This window comes from Balaenoptera musculus, chromosome 15, assembly GCF_009873245.2.
Source record: "Balaenoptera musculus isolate JJ_BM4_2016_0621 chromosome 15, mBalMus1.pri.v3, whole genome shotgun sequence".
Taxonomy (NCBI): domain Eukaryota; kingdom Metazoa; phylum Chordata; class Mammalia; order Artiodactyla; family Balaenopteridae; genus Balaenoptera; species Balaenoptera musculus.
Genome location: NC_045799.1, coordinates 72,975,757 through 73,003,450, shown reverse-complemented (window position 1 = coordinate 73,003,450; position 27,694 = coordinate 72,975,757). Strand labels below are relative to the sequence as shown.

General features: G+C 42.4%; 1 protein-coding gene across 1 annotated transcript; it reads right to left on the bottom strand.

The window, feature by feature from the left end:
* Positions 1-213: 213 nt before the first annotated feature.
* On the bottom strand, positions 214-27,667 carry NIPSNAP2 (nipsnap homolog 2). Its single transcript, XM_036825329.1, has 10 exons — positions 27,503-27,667; positions 17,340-17,479; positions 17,212-17,257; positions 14,266-14,360; positions 13,860-13,930; positions 12,791-12,931; positions 11,898-11,929; positions 6,785-6,879; positions 2,578-2,661; positions 214-1,368 (listed from the first exon to the last, which is right to left on the bottom strand). The coding sequence occupies exons 1-10, from the start codon at positions 27,592-27,594 to the stop codon at positions 1,304-1,306; spliced, it is 861 nt and encodes a 286-aa protein (XP_036681224.1). The 5' UTR covers positions 27,595-27,667; the 3' UTR covers positions 214-1,303.
* Positions 27,668-27,694: the final 27 nt, after the last annotated feature.

Below are 27,694 nucleotides of genomic sequence, written 5' to 3'. Positions count from 1 at the left end.
GCCCCCAAACATCAGGCCATCATGCACTGGTACCCAAACACCCATTCCTCATAACACCTACCAAGTGGCCATAAAGAGCGGCCGATGAGCCTATTTAATATTTTACTCTGTAGACGCACATATGCCCATTGAACTGGGACAAGCTATCTATCTTTCAAGAGTGACAGGGTCATTCTCAGCACCAGTCATTAAAAAGAGATCGCAAACATGTAATATGTGAAAATTAAGAGGATTTTATTGACTTTTATATGTTCTTGGAGAAAACCATTCGCATGTAAAAGCTTGACATTTGATATGAGATTTTTATTCACACTTTTATTTTAACATAAATTCTTTGATCTGGGGGTCACCCATAATTTTTCATTTCAACAGGACTTTCACATGATTACAGTCACAAAATTGGCACACTATATTAAAAAACTAAATCAGAGCTAGACAAAGTATGCAGCTTTATGCCAATTTAAATCTCAACATGCACCACCCCTCATACATGATCTTGGAAAAATCGTCTGTGAGCTTACTAAAATATTAACCAGAGAATGTCTGAGGTCACAGATGATTGTTTACAAAATAAAACCTCTTTTCCTAGTGCTACTCGTTTTGTTATAGAAAAATATTACAAATAAAAATTAGTGCTATTCAAGGTGTTCATTTCAAAGTCACATATAATACACAGGTTCAAGCCATTTTTTCCTCTCACATAAAGATATCACGATACACAATGTGGAGACTGAATTACCGATCAACCACTTCCAGCTCAGTAATGATACACTGTTTACTATGCTGACATTAAAAATGAGAGTGAAGTAAAACATTTTCAGGTATTGGGTACACTTATAATTTGTTCCTAGTCTGAGACTCAGAAAAATGCTACAGAAACATGACAAAATTTATATTTCTTCCTGATACAAGAAATTTGTCTAAAAATCTGTAATTATAAAACAGATTTGCTTTTTATAAAGAAATGGCTAATTTTTTTCCATGGTTGGATTCTTATTTGGAGATGATTCCAATTTTAATTTGGGCCCTCTTTTCCTGGAGGGTGGGGAGAGGTGGCTGGGTATTATAAGGTATATTCGACAAATACAGGGATGTTTCAGAGGACTACAGAGCACTGTTACAATCAGCCAAACTGTAATAGTTTACTTTCTTGTGATTTTGTAAATTTTAAAGAGGTCTCTTACAAGCTATATACAGCAGTTTACAATTCAGTGTTTCTTTTTCACTTGATATACAGTTCAAATTAATTTATGACAAGTACTTGTCACATAAATTTATGTAGGCACATCGAAATTCTGTAGCTTTACTGGAGGGGTGAAGTCTTCTGTGGGATCATGATTCTGGATTCCATTTCCTGAATAAGTGGGACTGAAAACAAAGATCAAGATTACTGGGCTGGTTCTTTTCTAAACAGACTGCAGTAAATATACATTAACAAATATGTTGCTAAGAATATTCAGAAGACATGCTGCTTGAAATCAGAATAGAGTACTGGAATATTTAGGACTGATCTCAGGGGAAGAAATACACAAGCTGATGACAGATCAGCTGACATCCTATAAGATGATATTAAAACATTCTGTCGGAAATGTGTTTCATTTGTAGGAAATTAGGAAAGTCCATATTATGAGAAAAATGGTGCTTTCTCAGAAGGTTCTTTCAACTGAATTAAAATTTATATAACATCAAATAATTTGTATCCTGTATAAAGGAACAAATACACTGTACTTGTAGAACTGTCAGTGCTAAGTAAAACACATCTTTGGGAACTGATGGAAATGTAAGAATAAACAGCAAAGCCACATACAGTTATATGATTTTTTTGAATTAAAAGACAAGATAATAGTTATTTTCCAGAACAAATTACTCTTTGATCTTCCTGGTAGGATATGGGCTTAAATGTACCTGACGTGCAACATAGGTGGTACCTGCATTGGTGTCATTGGGTGGTATTCAGCCTGGCTGTTTTCTTCTAAAAATCAAGCAACTAGGATGTGTGTGTGTGTGGTGTGTGTGTGTGTGTGTGTGTGTGTGTGTGTGTGTGTGTGTGTGTGTGTGTGTGTGTGTGTGTGTGTGTGTGTGTGTGTGTGTGTGTGTACACATACATGTATAGGTGTACACGTATGTACACATGCATATACATGTACATATGGAAAGTCTAAATACCAAATTAATTTTCAAAATTACTTTTTAATTGCTGTATTAAATTGTAATGCTTTGGGGAATGGACAATTTTGATGACAAAGGAAAAGCTTAGAAAAAAATTTATTTGTATAATAAATTTTCAGAGAAAGAAATGTACAAAAAGGGTAATGATGTAAAGTTTACAATACACAAAGATCTGAGAACTGTACCAAACATATATACTTGAAAGAATGAATATTCTCTATTGAAAAAATGTCCTGTAACTGTCAAAGAAAAATATGACTATTTCTCCATTCCCTCAACCTTACAATTCACGATCCTAGAACAACGTACTATTTTTTTTTTTTTAAATACATATTAGCTTCAGGGTGAAAGAACATTAAAACAATGAGGTGAGAAGAATGAAATGTTTTATGCCTATTAAGATATTACCTGTATAATATACCAGTTCTTCCCAGCCGTGTTTATGCCATGCTGCATTCCGTATATCTTCCCTGGTCTGAAGATCCTTGTAAGCTTAAAAATAGCCACACAGAAGAATTAAGACTTAAACCAAACATAATTCCACTAGTACAGTGGGAGACTGGTTCCAGGATCCGCTGTGAATACCAAAATCTGCAGGTGCTCAAATCCCATAGCCGGCCCTCTGTATCCATGGTTCTGTACCCTTGGATTTGACCAACGATGGGTCATAGTACTGTGTGTATTTACTGAAAAAGATCTGCATATAAGTGGACCCCAGCAGTCCAAACCTTTGTTGAACGTTCAAGGGTCAACTGTGTATCCATTAAGTGTTGATTCTGCTGCATTCCTCGTTTTCTCAAAGAGCCTACAGACCTTCCTCAACTTATGATGGGGTTACATCCCAATAAACCCATTGTAAGCCGAAAATATTGTAAGTCGAAAATGCATTCAATACACCTAACCTACTGGAATATCCTAGCTTAGCCTAGCTTAGCTTAAACGTGCTCAGAACACTCACATTAGCCTACAGTTGGGCAAAATCATCTGACGCAGAGCCTATTTCATAATAAAATGTTGAATATCTCATGTAACTTACTGAATACTGCACTAAAAGTAAAAAACAGAATAGTTTTAAGTGTATTGGTTGTTCACCCTCGTGATCGTGCAGCTGACTGGGAGCTGCGGCTGCCACTGCCCAGCATCACGAGAGAATGTATCGAAAGCCCGGGAAAAGAGCAAAATTCAAAATGTGAAGTACAGTTTCTACTAAATGTGGATCACTTTTGCACCGTCGTAAAGTTGGAAAATTCTAAGTTGAACCGTCGTAAGTCAGGGACCACCTATACTCTGGGAACTCAGTACTAAGCTGGAATGACTGTGAGCTGGCTATTCTGAGCAAAATTGTCAGGCCCTGTGGGAGACCCGCTCTCAAGGCTCACAGTCTAGCGGATTCAAGACGTGCCTTTACAAACCAAGTGAACTTCCTCAATACATGTTAAATCTGTAACCACACACTGTCAGACTACGGATAAGCGATATTAGATTCCATTTTTCTCAGCATTTATAAAGCACTACAGTGATCTGGGTGAGACTGTATTCAAGGCAGTGGAGAACAAAGAGACTCAACAGGGAGAACACAGCTGACCAGGGAGAGCTGCCTGGAAGCTGTGATCTGACCAAGTGGGTCTTCAAGGTTGAAAAGGCCATTTCATCATCGACACGCGGGAACGGGAGGGAAAGGCGCTCCAGGTGGAGGGAAGAGCATGGGCCAAGGGTCAGAGTCCTTGGGGTACAATTCGGATATCTCACCCAGGTGCCTTGGTCTCTGATTCCCAACCCGGGCAAGATCCTTCCAACCAGTGACCAGGGAAATGCCTCCTAGGCATCTGGACACGGTGTCAGTCGCGACTAAGAGATCACCCAGGGCTCCCTCCTCAGTTCTAGTTTCTGTTTTGGGGCTTCCTTCTCCCTATGAGAAGACCTAACCTTGCAGGCCTGGCAATTTGACCATCTAAAGACAAAAGTTCCCTCCACTAGTAATGGAGTATAAATTTATTACATAAAATATTGAAGATGCAGAAAAATAGAAGGAAAACAAAATCTTTTACCTCTCACCACCCGGAGGAAAACAGTTAACATTCATGTGACAGGCAGCAGTGACCTCACCGGGGTCAGGTGCACACCTAGGGCACCATGTGGTGACCCCTCGCCCCCCCCCCCCCAGAGGGAACACAGGTTGGAGAGGCCTGTGTTCTTTTATAAATTTTCTTAATTAAAAAAAAAATTGGGGGGGGGTAAAATATACATAACAAAATTTACTATTTTAACTATTTTTAAATGTGTAGTTCAGTGGCATTAAGTACATTCACGTTGTGCCACCATTATCCATTGAACGGTATCTTCCCATTCCCCTCTTCCCCCAACCCGATACACTTTACTCTACATTCTGTTTCTATGAATTTGAACAAACCACATTTTGTTCATCTGTCAATGCACCTTTGGGTTTGGGGAGGCTTTTAAAGATGGGAGGCGCTGAGCCCATTCATATACTAAGGGAAGGAGGCCACGGATCGGGTGGTGGAGGAGCCGTGTCTGCAGCGAGGCCTTGAGGAGGTGGGGGAGGGATGGCATCACGTGCAAGGGTAACAGGAAGGGGGGCTGTGCTGGGGGAAGACCTGCTTTGAAGCCAGACTTGCTGACGTCTGAGCCTGGCTCAGCTCCTGAACAGCTGTGGGTTCTGGGTGATTTATTCACCACCCATGAGTCACAGGTATCTCATTTGTGGTGTGTGGCTGTACGGATTAAAGGGAATGGTGCATAAATAACCAACACACTGGAGGCGCTTGATAAATGTTGGTTCTCTTTCTCTAAAAAAGATGGAAAAGTGAGGGTAAGTTTTGGGGGCAGACAACTGAGAATTCATCTCTGCACATCTCAAGACTTTTTCCTATAAAGTAGGAAGTGGGCAGTGGACATTTGGGACACAGACTCGAGACAAAAAGGAAGGTGGAGAAGGGCAGGGCCTCAGAGCAGACGGGTGCCTGACCTCTGCCTGTGCGCCAAAGCACGTGGGTCCTGACCCATCCGTCTCCGCGCTCGCTCACTAGAGGCCGCCCTCAGAGGCCCCTCCAGGCTGGGGAAGGGCAGGGGTCTGTCTTTCCAGTTTATATCCTCTGGACAGATCATGCACTAAAAAATAATGATAAAAATGACTTCACTCCCACCTTGAACCCATAAAGGTTAAATTACACTTAGTATAATCAAAAGGCAGGGACACAGAACACATCTTTTAAAGATCTGTTTGCAAATCTACTCCATTTGAAAACTCTGATCCTTAGGAGGTCAAATCTCAGCTGGCTAGAAAACAGCTCCCAGGAACGCCACTGCCCCCGACATTCCAGGAGCTGAGGGTTACTGGCGGCCTCTAATCATCTGGTGCAGGTTTCAATCTTTTAAATGCCGGGGAAGCCCAGTGTGTGTGGCTGAGGTGAGCAGCGGCTGGCGGGGGCTTGGAGTGGGGTCTCCTCCCCAGACACGGAGGGTTTCAGGGAAAGGTTCCAGGGGCACAATGTGAAAATGACTTTTCTTGCCTCAACTCACCCATTTAGACCCAGGTCCCCGGCAGGTATCTTACCATTTAGCCCGTCGGCACTATTTGTAGTTTCCTGAGCACTTTTTATAATTTCCCGTGTCTCCATTGCTCTTCCAGCCCCTCCTTCCCACCTCTACCTGTCAGTCCCATCTAGATGCTGAAGTCTAGCTCGTATTCCACCTTTCATTGGTTTTCCCCCATTTCATAGCTTTGTATCCCTTTATATCCCGATATACACTCCTAACGAGGAGGACCCCCACTGGAACTCCCTGCGTCACTCACCGCGCACGGCCTGGTGGCCTGTCACTCAGGTTTGCTTTCCCGCTCAGCAGACCTGTCACCCGTCTCTGAGCCTCCTGCTAACCCAGCAGGCACGTGACTCCGCGGCACTTGGTGGACCAAACAGGGCAAACCAACACCTCAGCAAATTCATAAGGTTTGGAAAAAGTCATGCTTTTCATCTCTTTAATAACCATTTACAAATGTGCCCAGAATGAACCAAGCTACTGCTGAGAGCCGGTTCCTGTTCAGCAGGGAGACAGACACAAACAGCCATGACTGTGACCACACACACAGTATTGGGTTCTGGGGGCTCAGGGGACAGCGACATTCCCTTGGGGACAAAGGGGAACACCTGAGTCAGGCCCTGAAAGACACCAAAGACGGTGCCAAACCAAAGTGGGCGGGGATGGAAAAGGCGAGAGAAGGGCCTCTGGGACAGTGGAGTCAGACCCGAGGCAGGGGGTGGGCGCGCGTGTGGGCACCTCCTCTGCATGGAAAGCGGGACCGTCCCTGAGGGAGCCGGGGGCAGCTCCATCATCTCCCCTCGCCTGGGGCTGCTGCCTCACCTCTCTCGCCCCACTCTCACTTTCACCAGCTCACTGACGTGCCGCACATCTGTGGACCCTTCACTATTGACCTCTTATTCCGGGTAGCCCAGCACCTATGTTCCATCTGGGACATTTGGGTCAGCTGCAGTGTTTAAGGTTCCTGACTTGAGATACGATTTACTGCCTAGGACAAGTTAGTTAGTAATGAACTCTGAAATCGCAGGAATACAAAAATGAAGGGAAAAAAACATACCCCAAAGATGATGCACCATATACAGCTGCCCAATCTGGGAGAAGAACCCTCCAACTGCTTCATTACTGTCCTGTCTGAAGCGAATTGCACGAGCCCTATAAGAAAAAAAACAACGTTCAGATATTGAATCAGGTATGTTAAAAAGTATCAGTGAGTTCCCTCCATCCTCAGCGCAAGTGGTTCAGAATGCATTCGAAAGTTATTTTAATGTACATAAGATGTAAATGTACCTTTCTGTAGCTACAGCAGTCATTTTCGTGAAAAGTAGACAGTAATTCATAACTATTAAAATAAAAACAACATGGGACTTCCCTGGTGGTCCAGTAGGTAAGACTCCATGTTCCCAATGCAGGGGGCCCAGGTTCGATCCCTGGTTGGGGAACTAGATCCCTCATGCATGCCACAACTAAGAGTCCACATGCCGCAACTAAGACCCGGCACAGCCAAAATAAATAAATAAAGAAAAATGAAAAATAAAAACAACAACGTGAGGATATGTGGTTGCACTGCTGATTCTTAACGTAAAGTCTAGAAAACTGGCAGAGGGTAGGACCTGTCAACTTAAAAAAAGCTGCTTTCCAAGAACACACTGAGAGAAAGTGAGGGAATTCTCGATCCAAGAAGCCCATGGTGCCAGAGGCACTGTACTCCAAGGGAGGCAGGGACCCTGCCTCGAGAACAGGGCTTAAAACAGAGAGGAAGGAAGTGCACCGCACCTACAAAGCAGCCGCACACCGTGAGCTCTGAGAAACCCGCAAGCTCTGTGATCTACGACTGAGGGCGGGTGTCAAATTCTGCAACCCCTTGGACAGCATATGGAAGAACCATGGACGTGAGCTTCCTGGCAGTTCACTGTCACTGCCAACACTGAAGCTGCCTCCTTTTCTGCCCCCTTACCTAAGCAAACCGTTAGGAAAATGAGTACCAAATGGCATTCATTATGTATGCACCATGTGTGGATACACATGTGTCTATGTGTATAACATGAAATTGTGATTGAATTGGTTAAAAATTGGCACTTGCCTTAAACTTTGCTTTTTAAGATTCCCTGCTGCAAAAGGCATCAGCTTTTTAAACACCTTCTTTTGTGTCTGCACCAGTACTTTATTTTTATATTTAGTGATGCACTTGAAATCCTAAACAAGTTTTTAAAATGTATGTTTTCTTAAAGCAGTTTTCTAGAATCAAAGTTGAAAATGAAGGAAGCAGCTTCAAGTGATGTAGGAAGGTCACAGGTAGAGTCTCTCAAGAGACTCCACACCCCAGTTACCCAGTCAGTTTATATCAACACTGCCCAGGCTTGGCCTGATGTCTCAGTCATGTTAGGGTCCCAGAGTGGACAGGACTTGGGAAGATGGATTCATTCTAATTCATTTAAAAGAGCTGGAGACTATGAACAAGGATTCAATCCACTAATATCCACAGTGAGAGACAAGATAAGTGAGTCGGCCTGACCAACACATTCTCTTCTTAGAGGCAAACTTCATAGTAACTGAATTAGAACATCTCAAAGTGGGGTGTGGAATCAGAGCAAGTGCAGCCTGTGGTGGGAGTGAGGAAGCCAGTCTCCTCAAGGTCACTTTGTACATCTTGGCTCTCATTCACCACGTGCTCAACTCCACGAAGGTGACCCATGCTTTCAGGTTCTTTAGGGGAAAAGGAGGGATCTCTTGCTATTGCCCCCATGGGCTACCTCCAAGTGATGTTAATTTCTTTAACCTTACATGTAGTGTTAAGTGATCATAATCTTCACAAAAATTACAAATCTGATTCGTAAATTATTGAAATTAAGCAAATCACTTTAATGTGCATTCTAACCCTAAGGGGGAAAACCCTCAGTTTCATTGATAGTGATAAATATTCAGGACTGTTCATTTCATTCTGAATTTTTCTCATTCACTTTCTCAGTAGGCAAAGAAAACATAACTTGCCTTAGCCTGGAAATAATCAGAAGCATGTAGTGAAGAGGAGATCACCACCTTAGTTACCTATGTGCCAAAATATAAACTGAATGCTGAACTGGCTTTATAAATAATTTTTAAAATAACTGAAGAATAACCTCAGTTCCTTCCTTGTGGATTCCACGGTGGGCAAGTCTCAATGAGTAATACGGAAACATAGAACTGGGTGATCCTATTCTGTGGGCAACTAAATTACTACACTTATAGCATCAACCCTACCCCCCAATTCCTTAATAAAATGATGTCTACAATAATAGGATACAATCAAATATGTATTTCTTAGTTTTCAAATGAAAAGGAATTCTACCTTGCATTATTTAGCCTTTGATGACCTAAGAAGAAAAGATTCATTAGAAAAAAAGATCCCAGAACTGTTTTTTGGAGGTAGAAGAGATCTTAGAAATTATCTAGCCCAAAGCAAGAAATTTTATAACTGAAAAAAAGAGAATATATATAAATTGAAAGTAAGTAAAACGTCATGGTTTTCCTTTTCCAAAGTGGCTGTACCATTTTACACTCTCACCAGAAATGTATAGAGGTACCAATTCATTGACAACCTCATCAACACGTTATTGTCTTTTAAATTATAGCCATCCTAGTGGGTATGAAGTACTATCTCACTGTGGTTTTACTTTGCATTTCCATACTGACTAAGGATGTTGAGCAGCTTTTCACATCCTTTTTAGGCATTCACAGAGCTCCTCTGAAGAAATGTCTATTCAAATTCTTTGCCCATTAAATTTTTTTTTTCAAATTTATTTTATGATTTTATTTTTTATTGTGGTAAAAAGCACCTAACATTAAATTTATCTCAATTTTCAACTGTGCAGGCTAGTAGGGCCAAGTCTATTCACATTGTTGTGCAACAGATCGCCAGAACATTTTCATCTTGCAAAACTGAAATTATACCCACTAAACACCAACTCCCCTGCACCTAGCCCCTGGCAACCACCTTTTTATTTTCTGTGTCTATGGTTTTTACTACTTTAGAAACTCTGTATTAGTGGAATCATACAGTATTTGTCCTTTTGTGACTGGCTTATTTTGCTTAGCATAATGTTCTCAAGGTTCACCCTGCACGTGGCAGGATTTCCTTCTTTTTAAAGGCTGCATTAATATTCCATTATATATATATGCCACATTTTTATCCATTCATCTGTTGATGGATATTTGGGTTGCTTCCACCTCTTACCTACTGTGAATAATGCTGTGATGAACATGGGTGTGCAAACATCTCTTTGAGATGCTGCTTTGAATTCTTTTGAATATATACCCAGAAGTAGGGTTGCTGGGTCAGAGAGTAATGCTATTTTCAATGTTTTGAAGTACCTCTGTACTGTCTTCCATGATGACTGCCCCATTTTATATTCCTACATACAGTACACAAGGGTTCCAATTTCTCTGTATCTTGCCAACACTTGTTATTTTCTGTTCTTTTGATAATGGCCTTCTTAAAGGGTGTAAGATGAATGGAAAATAATTGTGGTTTTGATTTGCATTTATCTTATGATTAGTGATGCTGACCATCTTTTCCTATGTTTTTTGGCTATTTGTGTATCTTTGGAGAACTGTCTATTCAAGTCCTTTGCCCATTTTTTAATTGGGTTATTTATCTTCTCGTGATTGAGTTGTATGATTTCTTCATATATTCAGGATACAAGTCCTTTATCAGATATGTGACTTGCAAAATTTTCTCCCAGTCTGTGACCCGTCTTTTAATTTTTAAAACTGTATCCTTTGAGGGGCTTCCCTGGTGGCGCAGTGGTTGAGAATCTGCCTGCCAATGCAGGGGACACGGGTTCGAGCCCTGGTCTGGGAAGATCCCACATGCCGCGGAGCAACTGGGCCCGTGAGCCACAATTACTGAGCCTGCGCGTCTGGAGCCTGTGCTCTGCAACAAGAGAGGCCGCGATAGTGAAGAGGCCCGCGCACCGCGATGAAGAGTGGCCCCCGCTTGCCGCAACTAGAGAAAGCCCTCGCACAGAAACGAAGACCCAACATAGCAATCAATCCATCAATCAATTAATCAATAAAATAAATCTTAAAAAAAAAAAAAAACTGTATCCTTTGAATTACAAAAGCTTTTAATTTTGATGAATTATAATTTACCATTTTTTTTCTTTTGTGCATTGTGATTTTGGTGTTTATGTAAGAACTCTTTGCCTAACCCTAGGTCACGAAGATTTTCTCTTATGTCTTCTTCTGAAAGTGTTGTATTTTAGCTCTTACATCTAGGTCTACAATTCATTTTCAGTTAGTTTTTGTATATAATGTGAGGCAGAGGTCTAAATTCATCTTTTTACAAGGATATCCAGTTGTCTGAGGACCCTGCGATGAAAAGACTATCAGTCCCCAGCGAATTGCTTTGGTACACTTGTCAAAAACCAATTGCTCACATGCGTGAGAATTTATTTCTTGTCTTTCAATTCTATCCCATTGATCTATATGCCTGTCCGTATGCCAGTACCATACTGTCTTGATTACTCTAGCTTTGCAGTCAGTTTTGAAATTGAGAACTGTGAGTCCTGCAACTTTGTTCCTCTTTTTCAAGGTTGTTTTAGCTATTTTGGGTCCCTTGCATTCTAAAGCCTGCTTGGATTTTGATTGGGATTCTGCTGCATCTATAGATCAGTTTGAAGGAAAATTCATATTTTGCTAAACTAAGAGAAAAAAAAAGAAGCAACTGTATCATTGTGGTGCTCTGTTTATGTGACAAAAGCAACATTTCAGAAAAGATAACATCCAAGAAGAATATGAGATAACTTTCATGCGGACACTGGGGGGTTTTGTTTTTTTTTTAAAATAAGTCCTTATTCTTGGAGATATATACTAAAATATTATAGATGAAATTTTATGTTGTCTGAGATTTACTTCCAAATACTCTGGGTTGGGGGATTTAGACCTAAGCAAGACTGGCCACGTGTTGATAATTATGAAGCTAAGTAATGGGTATAGAAGGGAGACCTGTGGTATTATTCTCTCTAGTTTTGTATATGTTTCAAAAATTTCATAATACAAATATGTCAAACAAAACAACAGTCTAGTATCAAATCACGGCACTAACCCCAGATTTTATTTCTAGAAGTAACACTATGGCCTAAAAGAATCTATTTATAAGACTTAACAAACTCATCATTTGGTAAAATACTCACCAGTAATTGCCCCATTCAATCATAGTTCCCGGCTGAAAAGAGATTTGGATTTGGTTTGTTAGTTCTTCTGTGAAGAAATATGGAACTAACAGTATAAAAAACATCAAATGACAAGACTAACTTAAAAATTAACTTTTAATAATGTGAGATCTAACAAATAAAAAAAATGTAACAAAATAGTATTATTCACTGTGTTCATACCTATCCCATAGTGGAAGTAATATTCTGTGGCTTCATCTAAGAAGACAACATACACACAAAGTGAGAGTTAATTAAGTCATCCAATTATAGTTATGAAAACTATAGTTAGGCCCACGATGATTAAATTGTTGGTACCTATTCAGACTTTATTGTGAAATTTTTAAATAATTCAATTTAAGTAAACCTAACAAGGACATCACTTGTTTTTTTCCCAGTATAATACTGAGTATTAGACCACAAGATCTACTGATACTTTTTCACTTTAACTATATTGCCACCTGGGCCTTTCTTTTTAGTGGTCACCTAAGTAGGGAAATATCTAGAAAGTCGTACAAAGTTTATTCCCCTTTTGTCTTACAGTGCTGTATAATGTATTCAATAGTCACATGCTTATTAGTTGCTCTAGTTCAATGACAATAGATGCTATATAATGTAGCTGGTCCTGCATGTTAGGTCTTTCCTCTTACGTGTAAGGCTATAAAAAACAAATGAGCTTAGCAAAGAGAAAGAAGGAGAAAGAAGGAAGGTTTAAAAAAAGGAAACAAGAGGAGAAGAACTGGACAGGGGAGAAAACGAGCCAAACACACATCACAGAACATTCGCTCAGTGTCTGCTGCCCACTCAGCATCAGGGGTGCGTGTCCTTCTGCACAGAAGAACAAGGGGACAGTTAACTCCTATTTCAGTACTTACTCGGAGCTGGTAAGATCTGAGTTCATATATATTCGGTCCTGACCGTGGGACAGGCTCATTCCAGAAACTGAACTCCAATAGCAGCTGATTCTTCCTCGAGAGAAGCATGTTGCTTCTCGCCTTACGGAATTCCGCAAATTCCTTTGAGTGAACAAAGGTGCTCATGAAATCTTCTCATATTTATATTATAAATATGAGAAGATTTATATATAAACCCACTTTAGCAACATTTATGTTCCTCCCACAATAGAATACTATTATAAATAGGGTCGAGTTGGCCTGAGACAGTCCCAGTTTACATCTTGTTGAACAGCATAATGACTATTAGTATTCCCTTTCACTCTCAAAAGTGTCCAAGTTTAGATATCAAACTACATAGTCATCCTAATTATTTAAATGACAAAGTAAACAAATTTAATTTCCTACGATTTTAGGTTCTTCTAACAGTGTTTGACAGCATATTGAGACAGGTGACATGGAAACCTCAAAACATCAGATAATCAAAAAGCCATTTACATTGGGAATTCCCTGGCAGTCCAGTGGTTAGGACTCCGTGCTTTCACTGCTGAGGGCGCGGGTTCAATCCCTGATCGGGAACTAAGATCCCACAAGGCTCGCAGCGAGGCAGAAAAAAAAAAAAAAAGTCATTTATATATGGGCGGGGAGTCTACACAAAAGGTTTTCTTTCCTAATAATGTATGGCTGGTAGAATATTCTCCATTAACACACACCTATTCGTGAAGGGAGGGGGAGGATAGCAAAGTCGGCTCAAGATGAAGAATATGTGGTTGTCAGTTCCTGAAGCAGATATGTGTTAGGTAACCCACACTGACTTACCGGTTTCAAAGTTCCAGCTTATCAAGGTACAACTGACTTTTACAATAAGAACTATTATTTTAATAGTATTACAACTGGTTACTCTATGTTTAAATACAACCTCAAGAGTCCAAATAATAAAATTTTTACTACAGAAAACTAACAGTTTACTAACAAAAACGATGACAGAAAAGAGTCATTTAATTCTGTACTAACATCTACTGTATCATTAGTCTTTTTCAAAAATCATTACCTGATTTTCTTTGAGTTTATTCATGACCTCCGTGAGGACTGGATAACCTCCTTCATACCTCCAGAGGTGAACTGAAATATATTTTAAACGATAACATACATTTAGAGTTTCATGATACTCTTACCTTGAAAATATTCTAGATACGCATGGTGTTAACACAGTACAAAACTGTAATGTGTGTTGGCTCAAGTTACACCATAAAGTTTCAATGATAGATTCAAACATGAAAAACGATCAAAAAGGAGTTTTTGCAGTGATTTACTGGAGAAACTACTTTAACCATAAAACTAGACTGAGACTTGGAAAGCTTTGCTTATAAAAACAAGCATTATGTTAAAAATCATTTAAGTAATGACAGTAAAGGCTTAAGGAACAAGTGTTTATTCCAAAGACTTCTGCTTCCTACCAGCTTGATCCTGCTCGCCATACCACGTGTTCCAAGTCCCCACCAAAGTACAAGGGTAATGTTTATCTTCATGAATCTTTGGCAACACCTCTTGACTTAAAGAGAAGAAAGAGCAACACTAATTAAACAACCACCAAAATGACACCAGGTGGACAACACATGATCAGTAACAGGAAAAGGTCATCTACTCTGTGTTCTGACAACTGACCTCAGAATACGTTTATGATAAAAAGACGTGCAGAATTAGCCTTTTGGCTGAATTCTGTTGTGCTCTCATGTCCCACTTATCAGAAGCTTAGGTGACTGATACCCCAGCTATCTACAACAGTGGTAAGTAACTCAAGTATATTGATAAAAATGATAAAGAAGAGCCAAAGGTCCAAAAATTCCAGGAACTATGAGTCTATTATTTGCTGTTTCAGAGAAAAAAAAAAAAAAAAAAGAAGTATATACTTAGGAATGGTGATGTGTATGAAAGCTAACTTTTGCTGGTTCCAAAGATAGGAAGGATGAGAGAAATGGGAATAGTAGAAAAAGAACGCGAGAGAAGAAAGGAAGGGAAGAAGGTCATGTGGAGGATGGGGTAGATGACAGGAGCGGCCCAGGAGGCACAGGAAGCAGTGGCAGAGAACGAGTGGGCTTTAAGGAAGACGACAGAGCCGGGACACAACACAGTCTGGAAGCAACCCCGACCCCAACAATCCCGAAGGGCGTCAAAGGGGCAGCAGAATCCAAATGAAAGAGACGACATGAGGCATAAATTAGCTTCTACTCAATTCAACCAGCTGAGGGGATTTGAAAGGTATCGCAGCTAATCCCATGCTGGACACACCGCCCAGTTTGTCGCTATTGATTGCGCATGGTCCTGGCAGTGTATTAATTTAACAGAGGTGTCAGAGCCTGGTTCCACAGAAACCTTCCCACATTACAGATCCTAATGGACAGGGAAAGGCAAAGGGAAGAGGCATAACTGCATCATACCAAGAGAAAAGCTAAAACTTGTACTCTTTTTGAATAGAAAAATTATGATGAAAAAGTGCCATATAGATCCAACAATGGATGCAAAAAGATATCAAGGGTCAGAAATGGAACCTGTTCTGATTATCTGCTGACGTCAAAAGTGATATTAAGCCAGTGATCACCACCCGAAGTCAGAGCGCTAGGACTGGGTGGATGTGACTAGTTGACAGAGAAAAGCTCTGAATGCTCTTATGTCTAACTGAAAACTCAAATGTCTTTAAGACCCAGTACAATGACCAAACCATGTAATTTTTTGAAGGGTAGCATTTACTTTTAAAATTAAGATCAGATATTAAATGTATCTGATGTATGACCCATGAATGTTCAGAAATCACACGGGATTGATGGAAATCGGGGGTGGAGAAAGACAGATTATGTCAGGGAAATGGAATTGGGTTTTCTTTTTGCCACATGACATGAGCAGGAAGTAAACAACCCAGCACTGGAGCTACTGTGGCAGATGGAAGCCTGCACAGATGACCCAGGTGAATGGGGGCTGTAAGGTAGGTAGCACTTGTACCCAGAACTTGATGAGTTGGGAAGAACCTCATTATCTGGGCCCCTAAAAACCAGGCTGGAAACAGGGAGCTGCTGAAAGTTTCAGAGAAAAGAAAAACAAACATGATGAAGGAGAAAACAGAACTCAAGCAGATCAATTTGACAAACTTTTGGGTAATGGACTGCAGGGTGGGGTGAAGGTACAGGTGCAGCTTCAAGCCCAGGAAGGCAGTCAGAAAGGGCTACTTGGAAATGGGCCTCAACAGGCCTGGAGAGGGAAACAAGCAAAGAGAAGCAAAATACACGTCAAATGAAGAATGCACAGCCCTCAGTGACTGGCTAATCACATAAAACTAAGGAAAGAGTCAAATAAAACCATGGTGAGTGTCACACATGGAGAAACTGGAAGAGCAGGGTAATTCTACACATTGAGTTTGAAGTGAGAACATGAATAGATAGCCAGGAATCTGAGACAGGAGATGAAGTGAAAAAAAAAAACAGGACAGGAAAGATAATCCAGGGAAACATCAGCATACAGAAAAATTTCATTTTATGAGAAGAGAATTAGAAAAAAAGCATTTGTTTTGTTTTTAGGGCACTTCTAAAATAAAGAGAACTGTGCTGAGGTGAGCAAGAAACTCAACACTAATGTTACATTTCACAAACCACCTCCAAAAATAAAACAACAAAAGTTGTTTTGCTTCTGAAAGTTATGCTGATTCTGGTAACAAAATCATTTGCTTTCTCATGAAAGCAGCAGATATGAAAGGTTAAAAAAAAAGCTTTTAAATTATATTTGTGGACAACTGATCATTAAAATGCTATTTCTGTTAAGAACTAATGCACTTAATTCTCTTTGGTCTTAAAGTTTACAAATTCTATAAGAATATATGGGTTTCATATCATATGAGAATCTGCTGAAGGGACTTGAATCCTGGCGGATGGAAGACCTGGGAAGAAATGGCAGCTCTACTGAAATCCATACAGGGCTCTCACGTGGCAATATTACTTAGGAGTAAAACTGGACAAAGTGGAGGTCCCAGGGGTGTGAATTCTAACTCCTAACACTCAGAGCTGTCCAGAAATGGAGCGTATGGAATGTATTTAAGCATAGCGTCAGGAAGGGCTACAGAAAGGACTCAAGCACTGGATGAGTAGCTGGGCTAGACCGCCTTGCAAGGTCCCTTCCAACCTGAAGAGTCTAGTAACATTCCAAAGTCTGATAGCCTATGTGAGGAATTAGCTGAAAGAGCGCTTAAAATCAAAACACCCTTGGTAATGTCCAACAGAGCTCAACTTAAGAGCCTCTCAATGTTCAGCTTTAAGAAGAGGCGTGAAAGATCTCGCTCTGCTATCAAGGGTTAGCGCAACTGACAAATATTAAAATCATTATTTTTCCCCAAGTAAAGGATAGTTTGGTATACACACCAAATTTTGTTGTATGCTTCTAGGCATTCCGGTTTAACATTGTGAACTGAAACAAAAGAAAATTCAACGATAAACTTATGAACAAAGGGAAAAAAGTCAACTATGAAGATAGCAAACCTATGACTCACACTGTAATTTGTACAGACTGCTTGTTTCCTTTTTGGCTAGGAGATTAGAGTGAGCATCTTTCCTTGGATCAACTTTCCGGACAAATAAGGATTTTAACCAGCTGTCCTCTCGAGGTCTGTTATTGGAAAACGCCAATTTCCTATGGAATAACAAATGCAAAAATTTGAGTTTAATCAGAGGTACGAAGATCTCAGGGTCTTTAGGTTGTGTCGTGTAGTACATTGTTTTCATAAATTCATCAATCCATTCAGCAAACACTCCTTGAGCACACTGTCTAGGCACTGTTCTAGAACCTGGGATACCACATGTCCACTTTCCATGCCACCAGCGTGCACTCTGAACGCAGGAGCAAAGTGTGAGAGAAGTAACTTCGGCACTCCTAGGAGAGTTCTCATGTATCTCTGTGAGTTCCACCATGTGTTCTTCCTTCCTCCAAGGAAATTTTCAACATAGAAAAAACATACAAGGAAACCTAGAATAGTCAAATTCACAGAGAAAGAAAGTAGAATGGTGGTTGCCAGGGGCAGAGGGGAGGGGAGAATGCGGAGTTACTACTCAGTGGGTACAGAGTTTCAGTTGGGGAAGATGAAAAGGTTCTGGAGAGGGATGGTGGTGATGGTTGTACAACAATGTGAACGTACTTAACGCCACTGAACTGTACACTTAAAAATGGCAAATTTTATGTTATATGTACTTTACCACAACAAAAAAATGTGAAAAGGAATATACAGAGAAAGTGAAATGAATTCTTTTGTTAAAAAAACTTTTACCCCTAAACTAAATTAACCTTAGAATCAAGATTTTTAACTCACAAAAACCTAAGAATACAGACTTCATTAACATATAAATAATTTGCTTATTTTCATCTTATAACTGAACTCCTACTATCCATGCTGTCAGAAAGTGAGGATAGATTTGACTTAAGTAACAAACTACACTTGACCCGTGAAATTTTAAGTGCATGTTTAATTCCCATATGCTTGCTGGTAGGATCACAAATTTGTGTGACTTCCCTAGAGGGCAGTGTGACATTATCTATAGCAAAATTAAAACTGCGTAGGCCTTTCGGCCTAAGAGTTGCACTTGTAGTATGTCCCACGGGCAGCTATATTTAGACAAGTGCACACAGCTGAATGCGTGCAAGCATTCCTTACTACCTTGTTTCCAGTTTGTTCCTGGTACAGGCAATTTGGAACCCATTAATGGGGACTGGTCAAATAAATCAAGGGTAGAGCCAAATCAGAATAGAATGCAATCATACAAGGAATGAGGTAGATATACATCCACTGATGTTGGTATCGCTGAGATGAGTACGTGGAAAAGGAGGGCCCAGAACAGTAACCACAAATACACACACAAAGTGAACTGCTAATAGTGAGGACACCTGGGGACTGTAGTGGGCTTGGGATGGGAGGAGAGAGTTTTCCTTTTCGTTGTATACACCTTCTGGACTCTTTGAGAATTTTCCATATACAATATATTATTTTATACCTAAAATTAGCTAAAATATCTAAAGTGTGGGCTTCCCTGGTGGCACAGTGGTTGAGAGTCTGCCTGCTAATGCAGGGGACACGGGTTCGAGCCCTGGTCTGGAAGATCCCACATGCCGCGGAGCGGCTGGGCCCGTGAGCCACAATACTGAGCCTGCGCGTCTGGAGCCTGTGCTTCGCAGCAAGAGAGGCCGCGATAGTGAGAGGCCCGGGCACCGCGATGAAGAGTAGCCCCCGCTTGCCGCAACTGGAGAGGGCCCTCACACAGAAACGAAGACCCAACACAGCCATAAATAATAAATAAATAAAAATTTAAAAAAAAAATCTAAAGTGCATGTTTAGAAACTCCTTTATGGGTAAGGTATATAGGTATATATAACCTGAGAACAAGATTTTAAAAACTAAAGCCTGGCTGAGACTCACCCTCTTCCTAACATCACACAACCATAATCAAATGACAAATCGCGTCCCTTCCTCTTCTCCACTTTAATTCATGCACAGTAAAATTACTCTTTTTTGGACATACAGTTCTGTGAGTTTTGACAAATGCATAAAGCCATGTAACCACCACCACAGTAAGATAGGGAACAGTTCCTTCACTCCCTAAAACTCCTCCTTTTGTAATCAACCCTTCTCCCAACTCCTAGCAACCACTGATCTGTTCTATGTCTCTGCAGTCTCCCAACTCCTAGCAACCACTGATCTATTCTGTCTCTATAGTTTGCCTTTTGCAGAATGCTCATAATATATGGAATCATACAGAATGTAGTCATTGAGACTGTGCCCATTCTTTCTGCACGATCGCCTTTATGCGGATGACCATCCTCTCTGGCCAGGGATATCACGGCAATATACTCTTTATTGTTTGATCTTTAATTCATGTACACATAATGATCTTTTCTGCGCTTTGCTAGATCATAGCCAAGGGCAGTACGTGCTGGGATTCCAAAATGACCAATACAAACACTCAGATCTTATCCAGTGCTTCAAACAAGGTCTGGCTACTGACAGGCCAGTGTGAGCCTTTCTGGGGGGATCTCTTGGAAACACTAGATGATTCCTACAGACCATTTTCAATCTGCTTAGCAGACCTGTTTAAGGGCACAGATACCATAAAGCAATATAAGAGAAAAGAGAGAGTGACCCCAGGTGTTAAGGAAGGGGAGTTTAAACAAGAGGCAAGAAAAACTTGCATGACATGCAAATTCCCTAATGTCTCACGAGATGAACGTGTGGATTCCACATTAATACAAATTCCTATTCTTATTCAACTATGGTGCTTTAGAAAAAACAGAACTCTAAATTTCACGGGTTACACTGGCAGCCTTTTTCTTTTTTTGCTTAAAAAAAAATCGACTTGCTGCTTAATGAACAAACATTACAGAACACTTTTCACTCCATATGATGTTTTAAATTTAAAAACCAATTCATAGGATATTATCACAATAGCTAGAAACCAGATGAAAAATTTTTTTGACTGATGGAGCTTACAAATATATAAACAAAATATACAAATATAAAATTAACAATAAAATGTTTTCTATAAATACAGTTATCAAGAAACAGAAAAGCATTTTTCAAATCTTTAAGATTAAAAAGCAGCAAGCTCATGTTAAATAAGCAAAATAACAAGTTAATACCAGTATATGCAATTTTTCTTATTAGTGCATATGACAAAAATATATAGTCCTAAGCGGCATTTGTAAAAAGAAGTTGGAAATTCTTCCATTTTGCTTTTATTATATGTTAAAATGCCTTAGAATTGAGAAAAGTGTTAATGGTGGTATCCCTGAAGGAAGGATGGAGAGTTAAAATAGAGGAGAAACACATTTTTCCCCATATAATATCTGTATTGACTATGTTTTTTATTTTACTCTTGTATATTTTTAAGTACATGTTTAACCCCTAGTAAATATGCTTAAAGCACTTAGGACAGCACCTGATTAATGGTGAGATTTAAAAATTGTTTTTAAAACTACTTTAAAAAAACTTTTTAAATTAAAAGAAATTATATATAAAAACTATTAGCTCTTTAGCAGAAACCAAAATCATACGGTATTTGTCTCTGTTTTCAATTCACTCTTCTTTTTTTTTTTTCTTTCCAAATTTATTTATTTATTTATTTTTGGCTGCATTCGGTCTTTGTTGCTGCACGCAGGCTTTCTCTAGTTGCGGTGAGCGGAGGCTACTCTTCGTTGTGGTGCGCGGGCTTCTCGTTGCAGCGGCTTCTCTTGTTGCAGAGCACGGGCTCTAGGCACGCAGGCTTCAGAGCACAGGCTCAGTAGTTGTGGCGCACGGGCTTATTTGCTCCGCGGCATGTGGGATCTTCCCAAACCAGGCCTCGAACCCGTGTCCCCTGCATTGGCAGGTGGATTCTTAACCACTGCGCCACCAGGGAAGTCCCCACTCTTTGATTATATAAATAAACTAATTCTGAAGAAGGCAATTCTCCAAATGAATCATGGTAAAATTTACTTCAATAAAAATAAAAACATTTTTGTCAATTCGTTTAAAGTATTTCATTTTATTTTTTTTGGCTGTGCCACGTGGCTTGTGGGATCTTAGTTTCCTGACCAGGGATTGAACCCCGGGCCCTCGCCAGTGAAAGTACCAAGTCCTAACCATTGGACCACCAGGTAATTCCCGTGTTTAAAGTATTTTAAACACACCATGTTTTGGGATATTTGCTTAAATAATATCATGAAGAGAAATGGCAAGCATATAAAATTAGTGATATGCAAAGTAGAAAGTTTTAAGATTTTTTTAACAGGACTTTGTATAGTTTTTTTCTTTTTTAGGAATAACAATTATGAACAACTAGGAAAGGGGTACAATGGAAGTTTCTAAAAATATCAGCACTAAGGAATTTCATTAAGAAGTACTCACCAAAGCAACCACTACTAATAGTTCTTAATGAATCCTTCCAGAAGTGCATAGACAAGCATATACCACGTGCACTCATATTGATATTTAATTCCTATGGCATTGAATACTTTATAAAATAAGAGAGCATAATAAAGAATTATTGACAGACTAAATCTGGAAGGGAAAAAAATTCCAAAGTAATTCTTCCCTTCCTCCTTAGAACTTAAGGGGATTACAAGCTAATAAGCACATACTTCCTGTTAGGCACTGGACTAGGCAGTTTGTTCCTGTCTTCTCATTTAATCCCCAGAACAATCTAGCAAAGTAGGTATTATTGCATTTTAAGGACTGGCTCACAGAGGTTATTACACAACCTGAGCTAAGAAGCAGCAAGATAAAAATATGAACCCAGATCTAACTGTAAAGTTCAAAATATTTTCACTAATAAGGGATGCCTCCTCCACACAAACCTCCCCAAGTGAGCATTCGTTCCAGATTTTAATACCAAAGGGATTTACTTTAGGATGGGTAAGATGAGGTAAGGGATATGACAACACTTTGTAAGCTAAAGATTAACCTAAGAAGTAGTCAACATCACAGGACACACACAAGAACCTGAGTGCTGCTTCCTTGTCAAAGTTGGGTAGCAACTGTCTTGACCAATGGAAACCAGTGTGGCGCAGCATAGCCCCAGCTGACTGTCGAGCTCCGAAATCTTCCAGCTGGCAGGTGACCAAAACGGCCCACGTGCCCAGCCCATCTCACTGTCCAAGCTGAATCACGGAAAGGGGCAGAAGCAGCCATGCCAACAGCTGTCAGGGTGATAAGACCTGGGCTGGGCCAGGGTGCTTTACCAAGAGTGACAAACACCGCAATCAGCTGTCTTTATAACATCATTTATGTGTCGGGTGGCACTTTACAGAGGGTGAGGTAGGGGGCAGCACATCCTACAAAACACTAGATTCTACATAGAATAAGCATTATGTGCCTGGCTCAATGGATACAAAGATGAACAGATGCCTAGCCTGCCCACTGTCATGGGAAAAACCTATCAGTAAACAGCCAGAGCGGTCACAGGCACTGTGGACTCACAGGCACTGTGGGAACTCGAGGGAATGAACCATCTTGGCCTCGGCCTGCAAGGAGCAAGAGGGACTCCAGTGGAGACAGTCTAGCTCTGTCTTGGAGGACAAGCAAGACTGGGGACAAAGCCAGTGATAATCCCAGTCAAAGGGAACAACGTGTCCTGGCGCATGGAGTCGTGAAGCTGTGTGGCATGTTTCTGGAACAGCAAAGCGTTCAGGAAGGCAAGAGAACAGGGTGTGACAGGACAGTGAGAGGAACAATGGGAGGGCAAGCGGGCCAGGGGGGCTGGGCTCCCGTGCACCAAGCCTATCAGCTGGACCTTATCCTGTAGACGGGGCAATGCTAGCAAGTTTTCAGAAAAGATTCAGGTGTAAAAAGCAGCCCGGCGGTGGTGTGACGGGTGGACTAAGCAAGAAAGGCAGGGAGCGTGGCTCCTGGGCTCCTGGCCGGCTGCCCAGCCCAGCAGTACCGGCACACCGAAGGCATTTGATACACACTGGATGGACCAAAGGATGGTCCTGGGTTAAGATGATGGCAGGAGGGATGAAGGGGATGGATTACATTCAAAAGATACTCCTGAGGTGAAGAGGAGAAGACACGGGTCCTGATTAGGTGTGGAAGATGGTGTTTTGGTTTAGTCGGGGCAAATTACAGAAGGGAAATACATTTAACACAGAGACCACAGGATGAGGCAAGGGGCTTTGGTCGTCTGATCACCAAATATGCACGAACTGTGCCCTGCATGTGCCAGGCACTGGGCCAGGCTGAGGCTACGAAGAGGAATAAGCCTGGCCCTGACTTCACAGAGCTCGGTTTGCTGGTGGAAGCAGACGGACAAACGTGATCACAGCCCAGGGGAAGAAGGGCCCCTCCGTGGAGACACAGGTGGTGGGCGTGGTGGGCTGGGGCAGAGGGAGTGGGGTCTAGGTCAGCCTGAGGGAGACGAGGACCAGCCCTCTGAAGAGGCACCTGTTGAGCTGAGGACCCGGAAGATGAGGAGCAGTTTGTCAGGTTGCTGCCCACGGGAGGAAGGACTTTCTCGGAAGCAGAACTCTAGCTGCCAAAGCCAGGGGAATGTGAATACAGCAGAGGGGAGGGCGAGGGGCAGAGGCCGAAGGGCCCGACCCGAAGAAGAGTCTTGCCTTAAAGCAGGAGCCATGGGCCTCCCCTCCCCCGCCCCGCCGCCAAGCCCAGTAAATCTGTCTTCGCCACTGCTGCTAGAGAGCGGTTCCCCAACCTTTCATTTTGAAAAACTTCAGACACAGGGATGAAAGAACAGTATAACGAAGACCGCTATGCCCTGTATCTAGATGAAAAATGAACATTTTATAATTTTTACTGTTTATATATATTTCACTTTTTCATTTTTACCAAACCATATGAAACCAGAGTGCAGACATCATGATACACCATCCCTAAATACTTCAGCACACATCTCCTAAGATCAAGGACAAACCACGTCACTAATGATAAATATCACATCTAACGAAAATAATAATTCTATAATACCTAATACCCAGTCCATCTTAAAATGTCCCCAATTGTCTCTAAGATGTTTTTTATAGATTTTTTTCTTGGTGGACGTGGGGTGGAAAAGAAGAGGGATTAGGATCCAGTCAGGGTTCATGTCAGAGATCTTTCTAGTAGGAAAATGTCCTGCTCATTTGTTCTGGGGAATTCTCTAGCTGTTCCCCTCACCAATGGCTTCAAGTCTACACTCTTGATAGGAATCCAGCCGAGTGGTGATGCAGAGGCACAGTCAAGACATGTTGGAGGCAGAACTAACAGATCTGGCAACTGACTAGATGGGCGGGAGCAGGAGGGGAAGGGCTTGGGGAAGACCTGGTTTCTGGCCTGGACCACTAAATGGAAGATGCTCCATGGCTGGGGAGAGAGAACCCAGGAGGAGCAAGCAGGCTTTGCAGGAGGAAGATGAGTTAAATTCTGGGTACATGGTCGTTTCCGGCACCTGGGGGACACTAGTGCAGTGCTCAGTAAACAGCTGAGCAGAGGGCCTGGCACTGAGCAGAGCGAAGATATGCTTGGCAAGTCAGCCTCCCGGGAACGCGTCCTCCGTCCCTCTAGAACCACTCTTCCAATGTCACTCACAACACCCCTGTCGGTAAGTGCAGTTTTCTTCTGTCATTTGACCTTCTGGCAGCATCTGGCACAGCTGAACCACTCCCTCTTTGAAATACCGCCCCCGGGCACTGACCCATAATGACCTCACAGCTGCCCCTTCCAGCTCCCTTGCTGCCTCTCCTTCCTATATCCAGCCTGTAAATATCCATACAGCCCAGGGCCTGCTTCTCAGCTCTTTCTCTATCCACACTCCTCAAGCAAATCTCATCCATTCCTATAGTTTAAAAAAGCATTTTATTATGAAAAATTTCAATCAAATACAATATAGTATACTGAAACCCATAGATCTATTAACATTTTGCATTCCTATATGCTGACAACTCTCAAATGCTGTCCAGACATCTCCTTGGAGAAGTCATATAGATCCAATAAGCCAACTGCCTACTGGGTCTTTCTATTCGAGTAGCTCACAGCCATCTCCAATTTCACCGGGTTCAAAACTGCCCTGGATCCGCCCCCTCCCCACCCTGCACCTGTTCCTCCTTCTCTGAATGACTAACAAGCACCCTGTGTGCCTTATTCACTGATGCTTCCCAACAGCACCTGGCAAGTGGTGGGCATTCTCACCTTTGGAACAAACAAGTCTCGGTAAATGGCACCAGCATCTGCCTCGTTGGCCATCATCCTGACTGTCCCCTTTTCAAAGTCAGGCTGATCTTTTAAAAACGTAGATCAGATCATGTCACACTAAAGTGTATACCTTTAAACGTCTTCCATGGCTCTCAGAGTAAAATCCAAGCTCTCTCAATGGCTTGTAAGGCCTGGAATTATCGGGCCCCTGCTCCTCGCCACCTGTTCTGCATCTTCCCTTTACTCCTGCTCCTAGATTTTTCTCGGGTTTCCCAGCATGCCTGACTCCTCCCATTCACGACTTTCATGCCCACTGACCCTTCAGGTCTCAGCTTAATGCCACCTTCTCGGAGAGGCCTTCCATGACCTCATGCAGGGAGGTTCCCTGATTCTCCCATGCCACCTACCTCAGTCTGTAAGTCTACGTGGGATTTCACCTCTGCCATGGCTTCCTGGGGAGAGTGACCATGGCTATTATGCTCAGGTCCATAGAGTTTCAGCGACATCATATACATTCAATATCTGATAGAATCAATGAGTTAGCTGGGTCCAGACTGAGTCCTAAAGAACACCTACAGTTAAAGCAGACTAGAGCCCAGGAAGGAGTGAGTAGTCAGAAAGGACAGGGGACTTTGTATAGAGACAAGGACGCCAGTGTCAATAGCATTTGGCCCCAGCAGGAAGTGGGGGTACCGGGCACACCCGGGTCCAAATCTCCAGTTTACTAGCTTCAAGTGACCTTGGGCACTTTAGGGGAACGCCTTCAGTCTCAGCTGTCTTTTGTGAAAAGAAGAAAATATCAATTTCATAGGCTTTTATCATCTGTGTGAAAAAATAAAGCAACAGTAGATACTTAATAACAGAATAAAAATAAAAGGAGGGTGATTTGTTAACCAACTTGGAAACATAAATATCAAATTTTGAAACACAAGTTGAGCATGAGTCCTAGGAAGGGCACTGGGCCTCAAGCCTCACAAACTTGGGTTCAAATGCCTTTTCCAGCCATGTGTCTCAAGCCCTTTAGGTTCCTTCTCATCTCTAAAATGCAGATCCTATTACTTACTTCTTAAGAGTGCTACTAGGATTACGTTAAATAAGCCGTATCAATAAAAAGCCGGGCCGTATTAAGAGTTCAACAAACAGGTAGCTCCCTCCCGCTTCCATTTTTAAGCTTCAACTGTATTTTCTATAGGCTCACTATTTAATTAAACACAAACAAAAAGAGAAAATTTAAGTTACCCAACGTAAAGAAACTGAAGAAGCAAATCGACGTGTAAGTTGGTATGGGATTTGGTTTTTCGATTTGGAAAATGGGACATGGCTATCTCAGGGATGGATTCTGAAAACCGAATATTTAATCCAATGAGGTTAGAAAAAAAGTTTAAACATGAAGCCAACGTCCCCTTAGTGCTGATAACTGTACATACTTTTTGATTCGCTATCTACTTTTAAATGCAAGTCAACGACTGTTCTTAGGGCTGACACCTCTTCACTACTCCCCCGACCTCCACTTGAGGGCTCACCGGGGACGAGGCGGTATTTTATTTCTTCCTCACAACAACCCAGGAGGTGAGGGTTATCTCTACTGCCGTTTGCGGAATCAAGCACTGAGGCTTTGCGCGGGCGAGCAGTGTTCTCAGGCGGCCGCGACCTCAGGGCCTGCGGCCTCAGGCATGAGCCCGCCGCCCGGCCACCGCTCCGGGTCGCGCCGGGTCAGGGTCCCGCAGGCCGGGCAGGCTCGGCGCGCGGACGTGGCTTCGGCGCCGAGCGTCGTTCCCACCGTGACCTTGAGCCCGGCCGGCCCGGCAGGCAGGCACTCCGACCCCGCCGAGGCTCCGACTCGCCCAGCCGCGCCGACCGAGGCCTCGGTCCCGCCGCCCCGCAGTCCGGGAGGCCCTGCCCAGTGGGAGCGCGGCCGGGCCGGGGCGTACACTCGTGCCGGGGACCCGTGCCCTCCGCCCCGCGGCGGCCCCTCCCCGGCCGCTCCCGGAAAGGGCGGCGCTGCTCACCAGAGCCTAGGCTGGAGGCTGCAGGGGCCGGCCCGCCGCAGAAAGCTGCCGGCCGAGGCCGCTCCGCCGGCGCGCAACACCCGCGCCGCCATCTTGCTCCAGCGCCTCGGCTCCCACCGCCCGGGCAGCCGCTGACGCCGCCGCCGCCGCCGCGACCCCTCCCCCGGCCGGGCCAGCCGAGGCGGGGGCGGG

Bases quoted from the DNA above. Each gene is read 5' to 3' on its own strand.
- NIPSNAP2 (XM_036825329.1), bottom strand. From the start codon at position 27,594: ATGGCGGCGCGGGTGTTGCGCGCCGGCGGAGCGGCCTCGGCCGGCAGC. The intron at 14,361-17,211 runs GTGTGTATACCA...CTTCTCTTTAAG, and splicing joins GAAGCATACAACAAAATTTG to TCAAGAGGTGTTGCCAAAGA. The intron at 1,369-2,577 runs GTAATATCTTAA...CTTTGTTTTCAG, and splicing joins AGAACTGGTATATTATACAG to TCCCACTTATTCAGGAAATG.